Genomic DNA, 18,564 nt, shown 5'->3' with positions numbered 1-18,564 from the left:
CTTATGCACAGATTGGCTTATATTCATAAATATATGGTATGTAAAATTCAAATTAAGCAAACATTTACGGACTCATACACTTACATAACTCAGTAATGCCTACTGTATTTAAAAAAAAAAAAAAAAAAAAAAAAAAAAGATATTTATGCATAATTTGAAGTGAAGAACCAAACTATGGGGAGAAAAATCTGCATGTCATCTCAGAAAGAGTTTAATTTTATGCCAAAATATGTATATTAGAGCAGTAATATATATAAATAAGTCATGCTTTTAAGACAGGATAAATGCAGTTTTAAATTTGTTGAATGACCAAACAGAACAGGAGATACAGAACCGTCATTTCTTTTTGACTCACTGTACATGTGTGATTTACATATAATTGTAGCACTTATAAACATGACTGAAAGTAAATAACTTTGTTTACAAAAAGACTGATAGACACAAATTTTTCTATTTATATATACAAATGTGAAAAACTGTTACATCTTTAATCAAACAACCATGGAAAGTATGTTCTCTATATTGTTCGTGCAAGAAAGTACAAATCAGCTAGAGCAACAACCGTTGATGTAACTATTCCCATCATGACTTGCTGTATGGAAAAGAAAAATGATAGATTAAAAATAAGGCATAATTGCATTGCATAACAATACTTAAAGCACAAGTAAACAATAATACAGGTTTTGAGTTAAATATTATTAACTGTTAATATAAAATACAAGTGAATCCTCTTTTCAGCAGTCTACTTTTCAATAATCAATACTTTCAATTATCTGCAGTAATAACTAAGTATCATACATTTAATTGGCTCATTTTTTCATTTAATATGCTCCCATAATCTTTAAGCTTGAAAGGGGGGAATGCTTGGGAAGAAACTAAAGAAGCAGTTCTGAATTGTATTTTTAAGGAGTTTATTTAAGGAGCAAGACTTAGAGATTTTGAGAATGCATGAAAGAAAAATCATCAAATGTTACTGACCTTGCAAGGAAATTAAAGCTGAAATTCGGTTTGAAGATACTGAAGAATTCTTTGGGATGCAAAATGAAAACCTAACACCATGGATTTGATTGAAAATTATTACAAAATTGTAATAGAAAATCATTTAGAGACAAGATCTCTGCTTGATGCTGGATAATGATGGTTTCTAGTGCAATTGTATTTTGGGAAAGATATTTTTCAAAAGAACTTAAGTATACACAAGACAACAAAATAGTAAAATTTAATTTAATAAATTTTCCTACTTTCATATGTCTGATTATAATCTTTCCCACTATTTCCAACCCTTTTAAGATTCTTTAAGCATATTTTATCTTCCCCCAACTTTTTTAAATAGATCCTCGTTACTCAAATATATATTCACTGCCCATATATGGAAGAACCAAGATATCTATAATTTTATTATATTTAACATACATAATGTTCCATTTACAATCATACACATTTGCATACAATATCCATGGCCATATCATTAGTCATGCAATATGTGTTATGTAAAAATAGCACTTTTCATGACATTAAAAATGATGATCTCATATCCAGAAAATCCCCAATCCAGAATAGAAGTCCTGATGAGTCCAGATCTCAGACTTTGTACTGTATTAAAAATTTAAACTTTACGGCCCTCATTTATATTTGTTTTGAGCTGATATTGTATATTCATCTAATTTGCAAATATAGCTGAAGCTTTAACTATTCACGATACGCAATTTATCTGCTGAATTTCTCATCAATCCAAAAACTTTCTTCATTTGACTTCCCTAAATCTGATTTGATTATTTTCACATAAATACATACCTGGATTTTTCAACAATATAAGCTTCACTGGTGGAGTGACTGAGTCCAAGTAAAAAAACTACTACCTATTTTTCCCAAACATCTACCTTCTTTTTGGTTGGCTGTTATGATTAATTCAGTGCTGAGAGCAACATTTTGGTTGTCTGAGAGCAACATTTGGAAGTTGAATTTTGAACATAAGAATTAATTCTCTGCAATGAATATGCAGAATTCTAAATTTAATTAAGTTATTTACTAAATTTTGGAATAAAACATTGCGACTATCCAGTGTGACAAAACATTAACAATCACACCCATTTCCACGCTATTTGCAGTTATTACATCCTCAGAATATGACTGAAAAAATTTACATCTGCAAATCATACATAATTTTTATATACATAAAGAAAACCTATAAAATTTTAAAAGAGTTACAAAGAATTTATAAATGGTTTTAAGGATTATTTAAAAGAAAAAAAATATGTATTAAAACACTTTGATGCTAAAGCAAAGTTTAAAGCTTAAAGAAATTAAACATTTAGCAGTAGTAGCAATGAAAGCTCACTGAGATATGTTGTGCAGACATTGAAGACAATAAAAGATTTTGAACTTAACCAATTTATTAACAATATAATAAAGAATAAAAACACAAAAATAAATGTCAACAATATTAGAGTATTAGGAAAAATATAATATAATCATCATCATTCATCAAATATTTTTACCTGTACTCCAAAACACTGGCATTCTATACAAACAAAAACAAAAAATGAAAATGTCCTAAATAGTGACTATGCAGCCTAAAAATAAAACTGGCTACCCATTCAATAAGTCCATAATCAATGGTCAAGAAAACACCTGAAAAATTTAAATGTGAAAACATTTAAAACCGGCCTAACTCCGTTTGCACAAGGAATCGCCGTTCACGTATTTTTAATTCCGCCTTCATTGAAGAAACATGGTAGCCCCCGGAACCGAAGAACTTCAATCTGGAACCATCATCTCGCAAACCGGAATCAAGGCATTTTTCAACCGCTCACACACCAGCCGGGAAACCAGGAACTAGAAACGTTGAGCCAACTCCAACTCCAACTTGCTTTATTTGCCACGATTAACCTGAGAGCGACGCGAGATACTTATAGCAGAAGTAGGAATGACGTCATCTCACGGCAACCAATCAGCTATCGGCACGAATCGACTTTTCAGATGACGTAAATCATGTTTCGTTTTTGCATCTCAATTAGGTTGAAACAGTCCGTTTTCAATGCAAACAGTGGCAGCAAGAAAAGAAGTAGAAGTAACTACTATATTATATTAAAATAAGGACTAAACTAAATAAACATTTCAAGGAGGAGAGATGATGCATTAAAAGGTTTAAAAATAAGCTATATTTTCCAACACACTTGTATTAAAACACTTGTAAACTCATTGTATTTGTAAGTAGAGTTGCGCATACATAATTTAGTTACAATGTAATTGATTAATAATTGAATTGAAATGTAATTGCAACTATAAGTCATTCAACTACAGTGTGATAATTCACTGTATTTGCAATTACAATTAATTCAATTACAATGTAATTGTATTATAAACTATGGTAATTTCCAGTTATGATTTTACCACCAATCCTCGAATTCTATATCACAGATTATGTTCTTACTGCATTAATATAATATTAACAAGACATAGTGCACAATAAAAATTAAGCTTTATTTAGGAACTTCGCGCATACTGCTCGACAGCCTGCCTGTTTCGCTCTGCTCGCTACTCGTAAGAAACTTCTCCTCTACGGTTGCCACACTTATCGGAGGGCGCAAGGCGCGCTCCTTATCGCCATCACCACAGAGTTTCCCCCCAGTTCCTTTAATGGCTATTCAAAGGAACGACATAGGTTATGAAATTATCTCAGAGTATCCGTGCTGTCGGGTATTTTTTACATGATTACAAAATTAGAATATAAAATTAGAAAAGATCAAAATGCAATTCAATATATAACAAGGTATTGACACATATAATAAACATGAAATAACAAGAAATATGTTAAGATATGAATTTTAAAAGAAATGTTTTAAATTGTTATGTAAGAAGCAAGTTTCTTAGGGAAGTGAACATGTCTTCCCGATCTGGTGACAGTTTGTGTCTTAGAGAGTTCGTTTGCAGATTTATTCTGCTGAACTGTCTTTAAGTCTTTATTTGTTTTCAGTTCAGGCAAATTAGAGTCCGAAAGCAAATAGGCTGGTTTCACACGGTCTATAGACACAGTAAATTTCAGACCGTTAACATCAATTGTGAAAGTTTTGTTCGTTCTAGAAAGAACTTTATGCGGACCTGTATATGGTTGGCACAGAGGTGGCTTTACTCGATCGACACGTAAGTATACATGCGTACACGACTTTAAGGTAGCACTTACGTAACATTTTTCTTGGCAATGTGCAGATGTTGCTATTGGATTCAATTGTTGCATTCTATGCCTAAGATTCGTGATAAATTGTGTGTCATACGGAGATATCTTAGATGACGTTATCATATCACTAGGCAGCTTGAGAGTTGTGCCGTACACCAGTTCAGCACAAGATGACTGTAGATCCTCCTTTACGGCTGTCCGAATACCAAGCATAACAACTGGTAATGTTTCAGTCCAGTTATTGGTCTCGTGAGCCTTGAGAGAAGATTTTAAAAGTCGATGAAATCGTTCAACAATGCCGTTGGACATTGGATGATAGGCTGTTGTTGTGATTCTGTTCGTACCCAAAATGCGCGTGAATTCTGCAAAAAGTGCGGATCTCATTTGAGAACCTTGGTCTGTTGTTATGATCGATGGGCAGCCAAAACGAGATATCCAACAGTTGAAGATGGCTCTGCAAATGGTTTCCGTTTTCATATCCGGGATGGGAATGGCTTCAGGCCATCTGGAGAATCTATCTATGAGAGTTAAAAGGTACACATTGCCTTCTGATGGAGGTAACGGTCCGACGATATCCATATGGATTTCTGAAAAACGTGCATCAGGAAGAGAGAATGTGCCCAGTGGTGCTTTAGTATGCCTAGTAATTTTCGATTTTTGGCAAGATTCACAGGATTTCACCCAATTTTTGATATGACGTTTCATATCGGGCCATACATAACGAGAACAAATAAGCTTCGTAGTAGCTGCAATTCCTGGATGTGACAGATTATGCAGATGATTAAAGATGAGTCTGCGAAAGGAATTCGGAACAAATGGACGAGGAATGTCTGTTGATATGTCACAAAGAATATTACCATCAGAATATTGGCACGGTTTAAATTCCAGTTTCAAAGATGATCTGTTGTTTTTGAGAAGGTCTTGTACCTCCGGATCATGCCGTTGAGCTTCCGAAAATTTTTTAAAATCCAAAAATGGAGATTTTGTTATGGAATCAATTTCGATTCTTGAAAGAGCGTCAGCAACGACGTTTTTTGAACCTTGCACATGCCTAATATCAGTAGAGTACTGAGAAATAAAATCTAAATGGCGCAATTGTCGAGGTGAACATTTATGAGGGTTCTGTTTAAAAGCGTATATTAACGGTTTTTGATCCGTATAAATTATAAAATTTCTGCCCTCTAACATGTGTCGGAATTTCTTAATTGCAGAATAAATAGAAAATAATTCCCTATCGTACGCGGACCATTTCTATTGACTTTTACTGAGTTTCATAGAGAAAAATGCTATAGGTTCCCATGTTTGTTGAGACAACTGCATAAGTGTGCCGCCGATTGCGACGTCTGAGGCATCTACCCAGATGCTTAGATGGGCTCCGGGAATAGGGTGTCTCAAAAGGGTAGCCTGAGCAATGGCATTTTTGGCAGCAATAAAGGCTTGTTCAGCATTCTCGTTCCAATTTAATTGTGGGGATGAATCCTGAACACGAGAACGAGATTTCTTTTTATTAATATAGCCTTCTAACAATTTTATTAAAGGAGAAAGAATATGTGCTGCTTTAGGTATGAAACATCTGTAAAAGTTAAACATGCCTAAAAATCGGCGAAGCTGAGTGAGAGTGGTAGGTTGAGGAAAATCTAAAATACATTTGACTTTGTCAGGAAGAGGTTCAATTCCGTTTTCACTAAGGTGAAAACCTAAGAAATCAATAGATGTTTGACCAAAGGTGCATTTTGAAACATTTATGCAAAGTCCATATTCCTGAAGTTTGGAAAATAAAGCTTTCAAATGCCTGCAATGTTCCTCAGAATCTTTAGAGGCTATGAGCAAGTCATCGACAAAAGCGTAAACGCCTTCTAAATCCCGCGTGACTTCATCTATAAAACGTTGAAAAGTCGCAGATGCATTGCATAAGCCGAATTGCATACGGATACTTTCAAATAAACCGAATGGTGTGCATATGGCGGTTTTGTGGATGTCGGCTGGGTTAATTGGTATTTGATGGTATGCCTTAATCAGGTCGACATGACTAAAAATTTTAGTACCGTGCAATGCAGCAGTAAAATCGGCTAAACATGGAATAGGGTATTTGTCTTTTATTGTTTGAGCGTTCAATGCTCGATAATCTCCTACAGGTCTCCATTCCAGACTTCCCTTTTTTGGAACCATGTGAAGTGGGGATGCATAATTGCTGCTCGAAGGTCTCAAATGCCCCAATTGCATCATAGTTTGAAATTCTTGTTTTGCCATTTTTAAGCGATCTGGAGCTAACCGACGAGGTTTTGCAACCACAGGTGGACCTTTAGTTATGATATGATGAACGGTGTTGTGTTTAACAGGTTGGTTAGGATCTGGTAATCTAGTAACTGAAGGAAATTCTTTTAAAATTTTGTGATATGGTGTATCACTAAATACAGTTTTTACTGAATAAATGCTTGCATTTTTCACGCAGCCGACGGTTTTAAACTGCATTTTTAAATCTTTGAGACATTTGTTTCTGAGATCAGGCACCAATTCAAAAAAAATGGAGAAAATCTGCTCCAAGAATGGGTGTACTAACATTTGCTATAAGAAAAGTCCATGTAAACTGTCGTCTTAATTTGAAATCCAAAGAAAGTGTTTTTTGACCATAAACATGAATAGTGGAAGAATTAGCAGCGAAAAGCGTTTATTGGGACGAAATCCGTTTTTGAGAATTATTTGCTGGAAGTAAGGACACGTCAGAGCCGGTATCGACCAAGAATGAAAGGTTTGTTCTACGGTCACGAACGAACAGGCGACGTGAAACTTGAGGCAAAGAATAAGTCGCCTCTATTCTTTGCTGTTTCGTTTCCCTGCCATGAACAAGGTTTAGTACATTTGTCATCTCTACACTTTTTCCCAAAACGTCTATGATACCAGCAAACAGAATAATCTCTCCTTTTGGAATTGCTTCTTTCCTTATTGCGATCTCCGCGATTTGGCGAGCGACCACGAGAAAGAGAAATGCGATCAATACGTTTGTTTAATTTTTCTATTTGTTTAAATAATTTATCCTCAAGAGACTGATCGACTGTGCGAGAAACGGCACAAGTCCCTGGGGTTGGATTTACTTCTAAAATTCTGTCGGCAATTTCTGCAGCTTTATCTACAGTTAAATTGGAAACCGCTGCCAAAATAGACTGAACAGTCGAAGGCAAACGTTGAAGGAATAATTCTAACATTAAGTTATCAGGAACATTTAAAGATTCTGCTCGACGTTTCATATTTCTAAGCAAATCGGAAGGTTTTCGAGAGCCTAATTCCTCTCCAGATAATAATTGGCGAATTTCTTGCTGAGAAGATTCTCCTGCACGATTTATTAACTCAGTTTTAAGCTTTGTATATGGATCAATAGGATCTGGTTTCATAAGTAAATCCCGTACTATTGATGCAATATCTGGAGGAAGATGAGCAACTACATAATTATATTTAGTAATGGATTCTGTGATAGGTTTGGGGGTGGCAAGAGCAAAGGTACTTTCACACATAATAAACCATAAAGATGGGTCTGATCGGTTATAAACCGGAATTTGGACGGCATGAACATCAGACATTGTGCAAGGTTTTTAAGCCAAAATAAAAGCAAAAATTTAACTAAAGAAAGTGAAATTAAATGATAAGTAGAAAACAGAATTATAAAATGATCTATAATTAGTACTCATCTGTGATCCGGAGGACGAAAATCGATGTAATCCATTACTTCTGGTTTGGAGATCTTGAGTGATGGCTTGTAGTCAAAACCGAAAGTGCTTGAGAACTGTTCATACGATTTAACACAGTCCGGGTTACCATTATGGTAATTTCCGGTTATGTTTTTACCACCAATCCTCGAATTCCATATCACAGATTATGTTCTTACTGCATTAATATAATATTAACAAGACATAGTGCACAATAAAAATTAAGCTTTATTTAGGAACTTCGCGCATACTGCCCGACAGCCTGCCTGTTTCGCTCTGCTCGCTACTCGTAAGAAACTTCTCCTCTAGGGTTGCCACACTTATCGGAGGGCGCAAGGCGCGCTCCTTATCGCCATCACCACAAAACCATACAACTAATGTAACTGTAATTGCAGTTGATTTAATTACAATGTAACTGAATTAACCAAATTAATTACAACTTATTGAATTACAAATTGTACAATTTATTACAACATAAATGTAATTGCTGATAATTCAGTTATAATTTAATAATTGTAATTACACCAATAAAATTATACCTGTAGTTATAATTATAGTGTATATGTATGTTAACTAGAATTCCAATATAAATAATTACAGATAAAATTGTTACTTGATACAGATAAATTGATAGTACTTGCTGTTCATTACACCTTGAGGAAGATGCATTATTTTTACTTACATAAAATTGTATTGCCCTTGAGAAAACAAAATCTGCAGATACAGTTACACCTCTGAAACTGATAGATGAAATAAATGTAAATAAAATAGAAGAATGTATCAGAAGTGTCGTCAGTGCATGAAATGTAAGATCTTAATTTAACATTCACGTGCCCTCGCATATAGCAGTTTCTCAGAATACAGTTATTCAGCAAAGCAACAAATTTGGTAATTCAAAGTAGGTAATTTTATCATTAAAAGTATAACTAAAGCAGGTATAATTGCAGTTATAGCAAATGGCATTTAGAATTAGAAAATAACTGCAAACACAATTTAATTTTTATCTTAGCAGTCACTGAATAGTTTATTTTTTGTTAACAATGGTAGATAAATTCAGGTTTCAATTGCGGTGAACAATCTAGATGATTGGGTATATTAATGGTTTCTATTCCATGAATTCAAAAAAGTTTTCATTAGAAAGTAAACCATGACAATATCCCTACCTTATACCAGGGGTTCTCAACCCTGCACCCCACCGATTGTTTAACGTGTGAACGACGCTGTGGGATCACAATAAAAATGTTTTAGTTTTCAATAAAATTCTATATGAAAGTTTTCTCATTTTTAATGAAATAGAAAATGCGTCCAGCACAGATACTAGCACAAAGCGAAATGCGACTGATTTCTTTTTTTATATGCGTATGTTATTAACTCTATCCAAATATAATTTACCTTGAAAAAGTAAATGGTGCCCACCGTTCAACAGATATTTTAGAATGTGCTCTCAGGGACAAATGGGTTGAGAACCCCTGCCTCACGTGCTTTGTTGTACTGAATTAAATAAACAATCAACATGCACTTTTGCTTAACAAATCTATATATATTTATCTGAAATATTTTCTGCAAATGCAATCAAATTACAGTAAAATTTACTATTTATTGCAAATATACTTTGTATTTAATAAAGGCCTAATTCATAGTTAAACATAATTAGATGTTGCAGTTCACACGTTATTTTAAATTCAGGCAAGTGCACAATTCATAAAAAACAACATATTTTAAATATTTATTGAAACTATGATTTATATTTAATAAAAGCCCATTTCATAGTTAATATCATTATTGTAAATTGAACTTCACTTCATAATTATGTAGGATGGTCTTAGAAAATAATTCCATTTTTCTACCTACAGCTCTGACTTTCAGACACTTGCTTTTAATAATATCATGCTTGTTTATTTCTTACTGAAGCTATGGAAACTAGTTTGGGCAAATGCATCCCCAATAAAAAATAATATGTTTTAAACATTTATTAACATTAGAAAAATACGAGTTATATTAAATAAAAGCCTACACTTAATATCATTATTGTAAAGTGGAGTTCACTCAATAATTATGAAGGATGGTCTTGGATGGAATGTAAAGCAATTTTTCTGCATTCAACATCCAATAGCGGCCAAGCAGTAAGATCACTAACACTATTATTTTGATTCTGGTTTAAATATCAGCAAACAGGCTGGCTAAATAGGCCTTTTTGTGTTTTTCCCCACTGTAATGTGAAAACCAGCCAGTTTCCTTAGATAGCCACTGTGTACTTTGACATAATCCATATAACTCAACCTTCTACCATAACAGTCATCTATAATTGTTTATTTTTACCCAGAGCTCTGGAAAACAGATAATATAGATGCAAGCACTAAGTAAATGTTTTTAATATTAACTTATTGAAAACATGTGTTGTATATAGTAATTAAACTAATTCACACTCAGCATCATAATGGAAAATTTTAGTACACATAACAATTAAGCAGGAATACAACCAAGATAACTAAATGAAGTTCCCGTGATTTATTTCCTGTGTCATATAAAAAAAGATAAGTTCCCTTAACAAATCCTACACAAAAGCATCTCATTCTACAGTCTTTGTTTGCTTTCCCTTAAAATCAAATCTACATATCTGTCTGTAAGCATCATTAATACACATATTGTTTAACTATACACATTAATACACATATTGTCTAACTAACTGTTTAAGTTACGCATATTTAGTTCTATATAAAACAACCAAAATGAATTAAATTAGTTCTTGTAAATACATCCTGCTTTAACTATATTCCTTTTACAAATTTACAGAAAACGTGTAGTATTTAACAAAGGATTAATAATTAATTTATATAGCTATTACAAGTTGCAGTACATGCAGAAATTAAGCAGGATGATTCCAGATGGAACATACTAATAATTTTCTTATATACAATCGATTTGCATTGTTTAACAACTCACTAGTATATCCAAAATGGTGACCCATTTTGGATATACTGTCATTTACTGTAATTTTCAATTATGAACACAATTCCACTAGGCTATGTTACAGAAATTAGTTACTTTCCTACTTACTTAATTGTAATGAACTACTGCAGCTACAATTATAATTACATTGTAATTACAGTAATGATGTGACTGTAATTACATTGTAATTGTAATAAAATCTTGCAATTACTATGTAAATAGTAACTGAAAAGCAATTACACTGTAACGGTAGTTACAAGGTAATTGTATAATCTAATTACAATTGTAATTGCAATTACATTTTGACCAACCCTGCGTGTAGACAACAGTAACTAATTTTTGAAAACAGCATCGATTATAATCCACTATTGATATTTAAAAATAATAGGAAATATACTTATATGCAAAAAGAACCTCACAAAAATGGAAATTATAAAGTTATTTGCTTCCTTAACTTTTCTTGAAAATAAGTTGTTTAGCAAAGTAATAGCATAAAAATATGCAAGTAGTGCCTTATTACTAGGGATTACACATTAAATTTCTCATTTCAAACTGAATTATTTTTTCATAGCAAAGCATATTAGGATTGTCTATCTAAATAACTCATTTATAAGAAACTGGCTTGTGTTCACATAACACATGAGGAAAACAACAAAAATGCCAATGCAGCCAGCTTTTCACTGCAATGTATTTACAATAAGCATGATAGATAAGAAAATCTTAATTCCAATTATTTATATATGCTGATTTGAAATACGATTTAGATTTGTATTATCGGCAATAATTTTAAAATTAGAAACATCTATAATCTAGTCTCTCCTTCTCCCCCTTTTTAAAAATTATGTTGCATTGTGTTCCCCTAACAATGTACACTGATTATCCTAAATTAAGGAAAAATCCCAATTACTGAAAAAAGTTACATGTAGAACTTTATGAAACGTACCCACAATATACAACATATAGTAAGGTATCAAATAACATAAAAAGAAATTACCAGACAATTACGGTAGTATAGAAATTAGCACATGTATAAAATGAAAAAATCGAAGATTTCAGTTTGCTATAATAAAAGTACCTTCAACATGGAATATAATCGCCTCTAGAAGCAATACAGCACATACAGCAATGCGTGATGCTTTCAATTATACGGTCTATCAGTTCCATAGGAAGCGAGAGCCATTGCTCTTGCAAAGCAATTGCAAGCGCGGCAAGGGTCTAAGGGGGCGTATTGAGAGCAGCTAAATGTCTCCCTAAAGCATCCCAAACGTGATCGATAGGATTCAAGTCTGGGTATCGAGCTGCCACTCCATGCACGTAATTGTTTCCTGTTGAAGATAATCATCTATGATGTGAGCGCTTTGTGGTCTTGCATTGTCGTCCTGTAACAGGAAAGCATCACCTATTGCCCTGGCATAAGGATGCACATAAGCATCAAGGATGTCATCTCTATAAACATGAGCATTCACTGTTCCCCTTGGAAAAACATGTAGGTCTATGCGTCCACCCAAAGAGATGCCACCCCAAACACAGACACTGCCTCTTCTGTATGCATCTCTTTCACGGATGTTTTTTTGACAGATGATAACGGGTTCTAGGTTCTCTCCATATCAAATAACGCCTACTATCGCTTTCTAGACTAAACCTGGACTCATACGTAAAGAGAACAGCCCTCCACTGATCAGGCGACCAGTGGACATGATGTCGTGCCCACTGCAAACGGTCCTTCCTATGGCGTGACTTGAGCAGCACGCAAATGGTTGTTCGCCTCCCATACAGACCACCTTCGTGAAGCCTTCTACGCACAGTTGATGTTGACACCAACCTTCGGTTGGCTGCAGCAAGGGAGGATCTAACAAGAGTCTGAGTAACGGTTCTATTCCTGAGTGCACATAATGTCAAGTATCGGTCATCGGCGCTCGTCGTAGTAGTTGGCCGTCCTTGGCTGAATCTCCTAGGTGCTGAATCTGTGATTTGAAATTGCCTCCAAAGTCTATGACCCACAGAAGGACTCACATTTAGCCATCTGGCCACTTCTGTTTGACTTTGTTCTGCCTCTAGTCTCCCAATGGCTTTCTGTCGTAGTTCTGCAGGAAAATGATGCCTGGATATCATTGTTACGAACTATCTTAGATTTCTGATGTCACTATCACAGTGAAATATGTGGGCTTGCTCTCAAACATGGACTTTTATGCTCCTCGCAGATGACGTATTCCGAGTGCAGCGCCACTAATTTGCATACTAGAGTTTTACTCAGATACTCTTACTTGGTAACATATTCAAATTTTACACGGTTTGGCTTATTTTTGAGGGAGTTATCGCTATTTTTGTGATTTTTCCTTAATTTATTATAACCAGTGTATTTATTATTCACACAGTCTGGTAAGTATAGCCATTACATGAGACATGATCTTTATTTCTCTTGTGCTGAAACCAATTTCTAGTTCTCAAATATTTTGTCATTTGATATGGCATAAGATGGTATTATTCAGTATGCGACCTACTGCTTTCAGCTATTTACCGTATTAGACAGCATATAAGACGCACTTTTTTTCCTAAATTTGGTCTAAAAAAAGTTACCTGCGTCTTATACCTGAAGGACACAGTCTTATATGTGAAGGTAATTGCATTCAATAATTGTTTATTTGGCTTTTACGAAACATGAGAACTAAAAGAAACCACGCTATTGAACTTTTTTCCCTTGTGTGTGCCGGTCTAAATAAGGGTGCATCTTATATGCTGTCAAATACGGTATTTATTCCTTAGATGACACCACTAAAATGCTATTTTTAAGTATGAAAATAAATACAAATAATTAAGAATACATAAATGAAAATGATTCCATTAATCAATTTAATAACGTATTACATTTTCAATTCCATTACATTTAAATTGTCCTCAATTTTACAAAATGAAAGCAGGAATGGCCATTGAAAAGGTCGCTTTTATGAATCATTCAGCTCAAACACTAAGTATGTCACATGGCAAGAACTAATCCACCACTTTTATTAATGGACCTCTATTATGTTTTTGCGAGATAATGTGGAAGCATTTGCAGTAAAACCTGCAGCAAAACTTGGCAGTAGTCAACACGTGAATTACATTTTTAGAACTTTGAAAATGGGCACTTAATGCATGTGTTTTAATTAATCATTAATTGTAATCAATTTTATTACATTTAAAATCCACATATATATAAAACTGAATAATTAAAAATATGTCTTGTAAATTACATGCACATTTAATTAAAAATTTTCATTGAACTCCTCAAGTATGTATATCACTAAATCTACTTATACATGATTGAAGCAAGTATTTTAAATCACTACTAATCATAGAAAAAAATTAGAATCCATAAATCATATATCTTTATTCTGGATTTGATCTCCACAGGGAAGTAAAATTAAAAAAAAAAATTACATAACCAAGAATAATACATGTACCTATTAAAAAATACTTATAATTTATTTAGAAGTTACTATGCTATTATTATAAGTTATTAAAAATACTTATAATTTAATCATAATTTATTTATAAATTATGAATGCAAAGATTTACAAGTAGCAAGCTTAGCTTACGTTCTGATTTTGAGAATGTTTTTTTATAACACAGTTCTTCATTTGCCTGTACATTAATTTTTTCAAACAAAACTGCTTCGAGAGTTTTAAGACCTAAATTTGGTCTAAAGTCAGTCTGATTTTTTATTTAATAATACAAAATATTCTTTCACAAGCTGCATTTGAATGAGGTATTATTGAAACAGCAAGCATTACAATAGGCAATACTTTGTATTTAATACACCCATTCATATTTTTTAATTTGGGAATTTCTCTCCATGCTATATGAATATGCAAACCTACAATTTCTTTCAAATCATCTACTTGATAGAAAACTCAAAGACACTTGATTAAGATATTTTTCATCAATAATGGATGGGAAAGTATTCATCAAGAAAAGAAGAGATGAAAATAAACTTCAGTCCTCAAGTTGATGTCAGCAACTTCAGCATGTTTTAGAAATGGATCACTTAGTGGAAATTTATCTATTATATATGAACATGCAGTTACGAAAAAAGCTCGCACAGAATCGAAAAATGATTTTACTTCACTTTCATTCAACTTGGCATTTTTTTAACATAATCTTGTTTCTATACCAATCACTAAACTTTCATTCTCTTTTTGTATACTACACTTCTGAAATGGAATAGATGTTAGAGTAACAGCTTCATTTTCTTTAGAAATTAACTTACGAATCTAACAAATAAATTCACTAAAAGTCAACAAGTTTTCTTTTCAATTTATGCATATAAGGAGCTTGTTGTTGCAAATTAATATTTAATGTTATAAGCAAAGGCAAAGTATTTTTCAAAAATAATAAGTACAATTTGGTGGTAGGTGACTCTAACATTTTTTAAATGTTTTGCAATCTCTTTCCTTCATTCTCACGTTATCTGATCAACAAAAAAAAAAAAAAAAAATTAATCAGAATATCCCACTGTTCCAGAATCCTGGTTATAGAGTCTAAAACAGACAACCATTTCGTACTGCAGTATTTCAAAATTTTACGAGAATTTGCATTCTGTCCCAAAATTTGTTGAGCAAATTAGAAGCTGTGCTTCGATTTCAAATTTTTCTCCAAATAAAAATATATATCTATTAACAACATTTCAATTCCTGAGGCAATTAATTTTTCAGCAGATTTTTTTTCAGTTATATGCAAGAAAGGGCATGGACAACCTTGGATGATTATATTTGGTTGATGCATTTTGATAAAGTACGCTACACCTTTAAATTTTTCCATTATATTACTAGCATTATCTGAAGAAAATGATAAGCAATTTTTCCATTCTAAACCTTTGCTTTTAAAGTTTTCATTTAAAAGCAAAGTACATGTACAATTAAAAATAACTTCTCTGGTGTTATTCGTGCATTCTAAAATAGAAATCAATGAAGTAATTATCGCTGCCTTTTCTTTATTATAATATGTTATGATCAAAGGGTACAGTTTGTTATTCTTATCAGTATTTAGAGAAAATGATGTATTGTACACTGATTTTATAATATCGGCACCAGTACTTTCTGCAAGCGTTTTCAGAATAGCAGCAGTTTTGACATGGCCACAGCTAATATATATTTTTTGGGGGGAGGAGGTATGTCAGAATCCAAAAACTTTGCTTTGAAAAGCTGTTTGGAATTGGTAGATTATATTCAATTAAAAATCGAACAAAATAGCATTCAGCTTTTATAGCATCTGTTTCATCATTTTTTATAAAGAAATTAATTATTTCTTTATTTTCTACAGTGCCAAGTTCTTCATGATTTTGAGGAAAAAAAATGACGTTTATAGTCATCCTTTCTGCCATGCATGACAGTAGTTTTTGATGCACACACTGCAATGTGCATGACGCGCAGAAATTTCGGATGCTTTAATGTATGGAAATTCTGAAGAATATGAATCTTTAAATTTTAGCTTCTTCTATGGAGATAGCATAATTAAAAAAAAAAAAAAAAAAACACACACTTTCAGCTGAATCACAGCTCACACGACAGACACTACTAAACAATGGAGCTGAGGCAGGATAAACAAGCCTTGTACAGCAGCAATGAACCTGGGAGTGCGGAGAACTATTGTTGACAAGTGATCAATGGTTGGAGTTACTGATCTATGATTGGCTATTCTTAAAACCAGCAACGCACTCAACATGACATGAGTATTTAACCAATCATCAGATGAATCAGTTGGTTCCGTTTTGTGTACTGGTTTTCCTACCCTGTTTCTATGAAATCCGTAGTTTTTTCCATACTTTTCATCGTAGTTTTTCATGCATTTTCATAGCAACTACGGAGAACCTGTAATAGTTGGAGTCTATGAGTAAGGTATTCGAAATTAGAGAAAATGATGTATTGTGTAGAATATTTAGTTTCAAAACGCTTTAGCATGATCCAGTTTGAGTGTTTATGCTGTCTCCAGAACGGATAAAATTCTTTTGGAAATTTATAGTTGGATTCAGATATCATAGCAAAAGTGGTAGATGACATACTACGTCAGTACTCACAAAAACTTCCAACTTATCTTTTAACTTAAAATTAAAATGATCCTGTACTAAGGCATCTAATAAATGACATTATAAAAGTCTTTATTAAATTACAAAAATGTTGAAAATGTTAATCAGCAAGGTTTAATTGAACTGACAACAGTTCAGAGAAATCATTGGAAAAATTAATAACATTAGGAAACCATCTTTTCTAATCAGTGAGGGGTCATTTAACAGCTTTCCTTTTGTTCATTATTATAAAAATGTGATTTACATATATTAAAGACAAAAGTAATATTACCAATCAGACAACAACTGACAATGAATTTAAAGACATGTTTCAAAGGATAAAAAGATGTGCTCAAGATGGTATTTTCAAATTTTTAGCAATGAGGAATCATTCGCATCTTGGATGAAAAACAGTAAAAATTGCAGTAATGAAAATGAAGCTAAGGATGATGATGAAATGGAAATGTGTAATGTGATAATTAGCTAAATCTTGAAGCCTCAAGGAAAGCTATTTAATATTTAGTGTAACATTTTGATATTTCTGTTGCAAATCTTTTGTTGATCAAAAACTCGGATGATGGTGCAGATGCTGGGAATAATAGGAATGTCACAAAAAAGAGTAATGGGCTTTATCAAAAAGAAAAAGAAAGAAAAGAAAAGGGGGCATAACGGGCTTTGTCTCCCCCCAAAACTTAAAATGCATAGAAGAAAATCGACAAAATTCATTAATTTCCAAAAATTTTATTGAATTCATTGAATTCACATTTTCATGAATATTTTTTTTTTATCATGAAATAAAATCTTGCATGAATTATTGTTTAATAGAAGGAAACAAATTTTATTTACGAATAAAATAGTTTACTCCATTTAATTTTAAAATTTTAAATGAACAATCTCAAAATCCTTGTAGAAGAAAAACTACTATAATTTAAAATCTAGTCTCTATTAATGCAATATGAAATAAATAGTAATAAAATAGTTCACTCTTTATTTTTAGAATTTTAAATGAGCAATCCAAAATCTTTGTGGAAAGAAAAACTGGTATAACAAAATTTAGTTTCCATTAATGGAGTTTATTTGAGATGATTTATACATAGACTCCAACCTGCAGCAGAACTTGTCAATAGTCAACACGCGAACAACATTTTCACAACTTTGAAAATGCGTGCGTAACGCATGTTGTAATTAACCATTCATTAATTTTAATTAATAATTGTAATAAATTTTGTTACATTTAAAATCCATATACATATAAAACTGAATAATTACAAATAATATGTACTTGTAAAGTATACGCACATTTAACTAGAAATTTTCATTTAACTCCTCACACATGTATATCACTAAATCTAATATTACAGTCAAAAGCCGTTAATCCGGACTCGTCGGGACTTCGGCGATTCCGGATTATAGATCGTCACTTTAAATCTGGTAAGATGGCAGGCAGAAATTATAAAATTAAAAATATAAAACCGTAATTTATGAAATAAAGAACAATTATGATCTAAAAGGTATCAAAATTTACAAAAAAAAAAAAAAAAAAAAAAAAAGTTTAATATTTATTTGTTTACTTTATTAAAAATTTCTATTAATATAAGTTGTTTAAGTTGCTTCGTTTTTTATATGATAATACTTTCTCTTTAATTCTATAAAAATACATAATTTCTTGTTCAGTTACAAAGTTCCGCTGTTCAAGT

The 18,564-nt window shown here is 32.6% G+C and overlaps 1 protein-coding gene across 1 annotated transcript in view; it reads right to left on the bottom strand.

Moving 5' to 3' along the window:
* Positions 1–437: 437 nt before the first annotated feature.
* LOC118199597 (vacuolar ATPase assembly protein VMA12) overlaps positions 438–18,564 on the bottom strand; it is a 66,796-nt gene continuing 48,669 nt past the window's right edge. Inside the window, exon 5 of the mRNA XM_085822394.1 lies at positions 438–592. Within this exon, the coding sequence (XP_085678520.1) occupies positions 518–592 (75 nt within the window). The 3' untranslated portion in view covers positions 438–517. The remainder of the gene's footprint in view (positions 593–18,564) is intronic.

Source organism: Stegodyphus dumicola, chromosome 8 (genome assembly GCF_044657685.1).
Source record: "Stegodyphus dumicola isolate Sdum_Otavi_A_Nest chromosome 8, ASM4465768v1".
Taxonomy (NCBI): Eukaryota; Metazoa; Arthropoda; class Arachnida; order Araneae; family Eresidae; genus Stegodyphus; species Stegodyphus dumicola.
This window is presented reverse-complemented; position numbering and strand designations above follow the sequence as displayed.